At 35.3% G+C, this 7,134-nt stretch overlaps 1 protein-coding gene across 1 annotated transcript; it reads left to right on the forward strand.

The window, feature by feature from the left end:
* Positions 1 to 1,619: 1,619 nt before the first annotated feature.
* LOC148117434 (odorant-binding protein-like) lies at positions 1,620 to 6,803 on the forward strand. Its single transcript, XM_087902698.1, has 7 exons — positions 1,620 to 1,778; positions 2,206 to 2,345; positions 3,260 to 3,330; positions 4,794 to 4,904; positions 5,572 to 5,673; positions 5,951 to 5,980; positions 6,591 to 6,803. Exons 1-6 carry the CDS (start codon positions 1,722 to 1,724, stop codon positions 5,965 to 5,967), a joined length of 498 nt encoding a protein of 165 aa, XP_087758824.1. The 5' UTR covers positions 1,620 to 1,721; the 3' UTR covers positions 5,968 to 5,980; positions 6,591 to 6,803.
* The last annotated feature ends 331 nt before the right edge of the window (positions 6,804 to 7,134 follow it).

Raw genomic sequence — 7,134 nt, forward strand, 5'->3', positions numbered from 1 at the left:
AGCCAAAATTCTATGGTGATATTCAAGTTAGTCATCAGTCTGACAATGGGTCAAGGCCAGTTCAGGCACCCTCTCCTCCACTGTCCAGGGTCCTAGCTGGGGCCACCCCCATGGACAACTGGGAACCTCTCCAGAGTCAAGCCTCTTGTCAACTCAAAAATGGCTCCCTCAATTAAGATAACTCCTTCCCTACTCCCATACCTGTCCTTCCTCCATCTTAACTATTCCACACTTCCAAGCTCTCCCCAAACCTCCCCTTCCCTTTCTCTTACCCTCTCCCCTTCCCACTACAACCCATCCCCCATGCTCCAAATTTTTGCCTGGCGATCTTGTTTACTTCCAATTTCCAGGAGTATATGTACATGTTTTTCTTTGGGTTCACTTTATTATTTAGCTTCTCTGGAATCATAGGCTCAATGTCCTTTGTTTACAGCTAGTATCCACTAATGAGAGAGTACATACCATATTCCTATTTTGGGGTCTGGGTTATTTCACTCAGGATGTTGTTTTCTACTTCTATACATTTGCATGCAAAATTCAAGATGTTATTGTTTTTTATCGCTGAGTAGTAATTTATCGTGTAGATGTGCCACACTTTATCCATTTTTTAGTTGAGGGGCATCTAGGTTGTTTCCAGGTTCTGGCTGTTACAACAATGCTGATATGAACATAGTTGAACAAATACTTTTGTAGTATGCTTGGGCATCTTTTGGGTATATTCCCAAGAGTAGATTTGCTGGATACTGAGGTAATTTGACTCCCAGTTTTGTGAGAAACTACCACACTGATTTCCAAAGTTGTTGCACAAGTTTGCATTCCCACCAGCAATAGATGAGTATTCCCCTTACTCCACATTCTCTCCAACAAAGGCTATCATTGGTGTTTTTTATTTTAACCATTCTGACAGGCATAAGATGGTATCTCAAAGTTGTTTTGATTTACATTTCCCTGATAGCTAAGAAAGTTGAACATGTCCTTATCTTTTGAACATGCAGTATCTTTTGGCCATTTGAAATTCTTCTGTTGAGAATTCTCTGTTCAGTTCAGTACCTCATTTTTAATTGGGTTATTTAGAATTTTAATGTCTAGTTTCTTGAGTTCCTTATATATTTTGGAGATCAGTCCTTTGACTGATGTGGGGTTGGTGAAGATCTTCTCCCATTCAGTAGATTGCCTTTTTGTCTTAATGACTATGTCCTTTGATTTACAGAAGCTTCTCAGTTTCAGGAGGTCCCATTTATTGATTGTTGCTCTTATTGTCTGTGCTACTAGGGTTATATATAGGAAGTGGTCTCCTGAGCCCATGCATTGCAGGCTACTTCCTACTTTCTCTTCTATCAGGTTCAGTTTTAAATGAATCATATTTGACATATGCATATGCATTGTGACCTTTATCCATCAGTATAGTTCTGGAGGCAAAATGATTACTTAAATGCTCTCACAGGGATAGTTATTTATTTCAGACAGGAATGCTCAATTAACCATGCCAACAGAACCTGACCTTTAGTCTAATCTTATTTGTTTAGGAATATGAGATCATACACTGTTCAAGAGGGTCAAAGTAGAAACACTGGACAGAAGCAGGTTGTTGTGGTGCAGAACCATTGATTGATTCCATGAAACTCCCTCTAACTAACTGTATAAAAGCCTTGTCAGTTCAGTTCCTTCACAACCAATATCGTACTTTGAGCTCCTGCAGAAGAGAAAAGGCAGACACCACCATGGTAAAGTTTCTGCTGCTGGCTTTGGCATTTGGCCTGGCTAATGCTCATGCTCAGGTAAATTCATTTGGTCTGTGCATTGGTTTGATGATCTTCAATAGCATATTTCTGTAGATGTGATGTGTCATTCAGTTTGTCTGTATAAGTCCATATTCATACAATTGCCTTGCTGACTTTCACTCATGTGCACTTTTTCAATCAGATTTTTCTAAGATGAAACAAATGATATAAGGAAACTATGGGTTAAATTTCAGAGCTTAAGAGGCCAACACATGAGTAGTTTCAAAAGGTCTCAGGTGCCAAATGCTATGTAAATTAAGTCATCGTATTAGCCTGTGTTACTCTATATCTTTAGAAGCATAATTTTGACCCAAAAAACAAAATATTAGTGATTTATGCTTCTAGTTATTTTATGTAATTCCAAAGACTGGGATCAGAGATTCGATACCAACTCACATTCCAATGGCATTTGTTGTTTGTTCAGCTTGAAGGAAAGTGGTTTACCACTGCAATTGCTGCAGACAATGCTGACATAATAGAAGAAGGAGGACCTCTGAGACTCTATGCTCGTGAACTTGCTTGTATTGAAGCATGTAATAAATTGGAAATCACATTTTATATCAAGTAAGCAAATTGTCAACCATGCAAATTGAGAAGACTGTTTACGTCTCACAGATTTTATGCTGAGAAACACACAGGCGTATGCTCTGTTTCTGATCTTGAAATTGAAGGCCTTATTTTCAGAAATGTGATTATGTTGTTTCATGATGGTTTAGCTCTGGACACCCCTCAGAATTTAGACACTGTCTCCAGTTCCTTGAATGTTTCCTTAGAATTGTCCAGGTTGGAGACCAGTACTTGGATTTATACTCTAATATTATGTGAATGAGATTCTAAGAATTTCATTAATAGTAAGTTGAAAGTATGTGTGAGCATTTGGTTCAACGCATACATGATACGTTATTCAGTCAATGACATCATAAAAAAGTCTTCTACATAGAGCTCAGATAGATCTAATTTGTGAAGTACTGTCTCTGATGCTCTAGTTTCAGAGATTCTCTCTCTGACATTTGCATAACTATGTTCATTGAAAGAGTGCAAAACACCATAAGTACTTATAAAGTTAGAACTATTTCTATCTTCTAGCTCCAACTGTAAGTGTTAAGTTACAAACAAAATCACTGAAAATGCATGTATATAAACCTATGTACGTTATCATGGACTAGAACGTGAGAATTTAGATATTAAACATCATACGCAGTAAGTAGTGAAATTTGAATAAAGAAGCCATTAGAGAATTCATAGCACTTGGCAAAATTGCCACAAATAAAGTAAGTCATGGGCCTAATTAGAAACAGTATGGTATTTTTTAAAAGAGAATGAGGAGAAGTGCGTTATTCATAGGAACGTCTGTTTCTGCTCTGTACACTGTTCATAGATATTATTACTTCATCAAACCCATTACTATATGTAAAGATCTTTAATATAAACTCAAAGGATATAAAGGATAAATCATCATTTCCATGTTTGACTTCTAGGGCGAATGACCAATGTACAAAGACCAAAGTCGTCGCGAATAGGCAAGCAGATGGCAAGTACAGATCACAGTGTAAGTATGGAATTTGGGAGCTTTCTCTGAACAAAAGCATTGTGGGTGAGCACATACAAGCTGACATTTTAGCAGCCCATAGGTACATACATCTAGAATAATTTTGGTTATTTGGAAAATTATCAATATTTCCAACAAACGTAGATATGCTACAAAGTAAAAGCACCTTGTTTACATGGAGAAGAATACTATTACCTAAAAGTGAGAGTAATGCTAACAAAATGTCTCCAAATAGCTTCCTGCATGAAAATTTATTTCTAGTTAGTGTTCAATGTCTTTTCTTTCATACAGTATCTTGGTTTGCTATTGGACAGGCCTGACAATCACTATTAAGTCTCAGTGGTGATGAACATCTCTGCAAACTTTGTGCCTCAGGCTAACAAATACTTATATTATAAACATAAAGGATTTAAACTAAGAGTGCTATTTTAGGGTTTCCTTTTCTCATGTTTTCTAGAGATCAAAACATTTAGATTATTGGATGATAAACTTCAATTTTGAAAAACAGTTAGAGGAAAACCTGTTTAAGAATTTCAGACTGACTTGTCCAATTTTGTAAAAAATGACAAAATAATAGCAACATTATTCACCTGAATTATAATTGGTGTGGCTTTTTGGTTGATCTTAAATGAGGGGGGCATATTCTACTGGAAAGTCTATTGTTTTCAACACATTTCATGGTTATTAAAAAGAGGTCCTCTAATAGAAAATGGATAGCTCCTAAAATCTATTATTTTCCCATTGAACAACTTTTATCCTATAATCAGTGTCAGTAAGTGGAAATACCAGATGCACACACACAGACACACACACACACATGCATGCATGCATGCATACATACACACACACAGAGAGAGAGAGACAGAGACAGAGACAGAGACAGAGACAGAGACAGAGAGAGAGAGGCATATGTAAACTCACATAGAACACTCACACAGACAGACAGACACACACACTATGAATGTCTAGTAAATTTGAAATGTTCGTTGTTATATCTTTTCCATCAATAATATTACAAGATGAAAACTTTTGTGCATATTTCTAATAAGCACAGTCTCTTTGCATATTTATTCAATTGTCTACCAGGTATTACCATGGTATGACACCAAAGTTTTTTATACTTTCAGGAAATTGTTAAGTGATATTTTGGATATGGTTGAAAGGGGAAGGAGTACCCAGCAGAGTGATACCACAGGTACTGACACATGGAATTCAGAGATACAGAAAGTGTCCGTACCTAGGATTCACTATCAGGTTTAAAGAGTGGAAAATATTGGTCACTGCATTATGATAGAATCTATCAAATGAATGACTACAAGAATACCTTTGCTCATGTTTTTCCTATGATAGTGAATCAGAGATGATATCTCGAATCATGACCAATATTAATGTTTTGTCACAAGTGACTTTAAACAAAGTAGAAAATGATTGACACTCATTTTGAAATGTTTCTGTTACTACAGTTGAAGGTGACAATATATTTTCACCTGTGTATGCAACACCAGAGTTCATAATCTTTTCCTGTCATAATGTGAATAGAACTGGCCGAACAACAAACCTGATTTATGCTGTTGGTAAGAATGGTAGTGGGTTTTCAGATATAGTAAGAGAAGTATCACCCTGCAAATAGAGATTAAGTCAGATTCATCCTCCAAGTACAGTATCGTGGTGTTTCCAAACTCCACTTCACTAAATTAAAATATGATTGTTGTATAAGCCATCTTTTACATTATTTTGTATTTTGAGTAGCATGGTCATTGAAGACTTGTGATAATGAGGGAGGCTATTGGAAGTGTTTATGTTCAAGCTTTCTCACTGGAAATAAGGGAGCATATATTATTTTCCCAAAGTTAAGACCATTTTCAGTGTCATTTTCTCAAGTGTTTACTAAATTAAAACATGAACTCTACATTATAGAATTGGAAGAATTGTGAACCTTCCATTGACAGGCACCGATGACTCTCTAGTGTTATTGTTTTGAAAGTGGGTAGGATTGAATTAAGTGAATTCTCTAGAGAAGTTGTTTTTTATATTTTGATACATCATGAAACACTGAAAAGTGATGTCATACTACATTTAGATTACATTAAAAATGTTCATGGAATGCTGGGAAATTATTTTTGCTTGTATTGACCAACCCAATATTGATGAAATTGGAGCAGTTGGGATGCTGAGGAAGCAATGTAATTTTTTCAGAGTCCTACTAAACATGTCTCTGACATTGTCAATCATACAATACAGGAAAAGGAAAAACTTTGACTTCTGTACAATATGAAAAACTTGAGGAATTTGCTAAGGTCCTGAACATTCCAAGAGAAAACATTCAAGATACTCTGGCTTCAGGTAACTTTAGTGAATACTATAGTGGCCATAGGAGATATGTGTATATATATTCACAAATGCATTTATGTATATATACAGTTAGTCTTTCTATCTATCTATCTATCTATCTATCTATCTATCTATCTATCTATCTATCTAATCAGTAATATTCCTGATTCAGATTATATCTAGTCATATGCAGTCTTTCAGTTGCTATTTTCAGAAATAATCTTTGGGGAACTGCTTTCATATTCAGATAAAATACATCTCTCCTTACCCTTTTCATGTTCTTTTACAGATATTTGTCCTAAATAATGACTTTCTCTTGGTGAGTAGAAACAGGAGTCATGCTTAATCATTTTGATATTTGAATGGATTTGTACTTGTTACATAAAAAATTGGAAATATGTATGTGACAAAAGAAAAAGTAAACTCCAAATTAGGCAAAATCAATGCAGATTATTATTTGTCTTTTAAATCTAAATATTTTACATTGAAAAAAATGAATGATAGAATATATTTATTTATAAAACAATATGAAGCACTTTTATTTTGTTCACAATTGCTAACATTTTTATATTAAGAATATTTCATCCAGAGAATGTTTCTTGTATTTGACAAATCTTCCTCTACTTATGATTGTAGGGTAATATTTGTCACAGATATAGTAAAAGCCTGTTGATGTTTTTAGTATATTCTTTGAAACCTCTCAATATAAGTTGTCATGTATGGCCACAGAATGTTATTTCCTTTTGACAATGCTCCTATAGGATTCCAAGTCTAAGGCATTGGTGACTTCAAGGGAAGGAGCTACTTATGTACAATCCATTCTCTATATTTTATATTACTATATTTAATTCTTCATTCATCATAGGCAAGGATGAAATAGTTACTGTTTGTTCAAATATATTTTAATTTTTGATTTCATGTCTGCACAGATGACAACAGAATGAGAATTATGCATCATGTCCTCTTGACCATGGAATCAGTATCACATACAAATCACCAATATTTAATGAATTTTCCCTTCTCCTGTAAAGTCTGGATACCACATTCCAAATACCTGATTTGCCTTTCCTTTCCCTTCCTATGACCTATGAGCTGTACTTACTTTTTGAATGATTAAATAAAATGTATCAACAAGCAATAAAGATGCTGTGAAAAGGATCTCGTTCTAAAATATGTACATACTCACTAAGCATGGCCAGAAGACACTTAAGGACATGCTCAACCTCTTTAGCGATCAGGAAAATGCAAATCAAAACCACTTTGAGATACCATCTTACACCTGTCAGAATATCTAAACTCAAAAACACCAATGATAACCTATGCCGGAGAGGATGTGGAGTGAGGGGAACACTCATCCATTGTTGGTGGGAATGCAATCTTGTCAGCCACTGTGGAAATCAGTGTGGTGGTTTCTCAGGAAACTGGGAGTCAACCTCCCTCAGGACCCAGCAATTCCACTCTTAGGAATATACC

Source organism: Myodes glareolus, chromosome X (genome assembly GCF_982192425.1).
Source record: "Myodes glareolus chromosome X, mMyoGla1.1, whole genome shotgun sequence".
NCBI lineage: Eukaryota > Metazoa > Chordata > Mammalia > Rodentia > Cricetidae > Myodes > Myodes glareolus.

Bases quoted from the DNA above. Each gene is read 5' to 3' on its own strand.
- LOC148117434 (XM_087902698.1), top strand. From the start codon at position 1,722: ATGGTAAAGTTTCTGCTGCTGGCTTTGGCATTTGGCCTGGCTAATGCT. The intron at 2,346-3,259 runs GTAAGCAAATTG...TTTGACTTCTAG, and splicing joins GAAATCACATTTTATATCAA to GGCGAATGACCAATGTACAA. The intron at 3,331-4,793 runs GTAAGTATGGAA...CTGTTACTACAG, and splicing joins TGGCAAGTACAGATCACAGT to TTGAAGGTGACAATATATTT.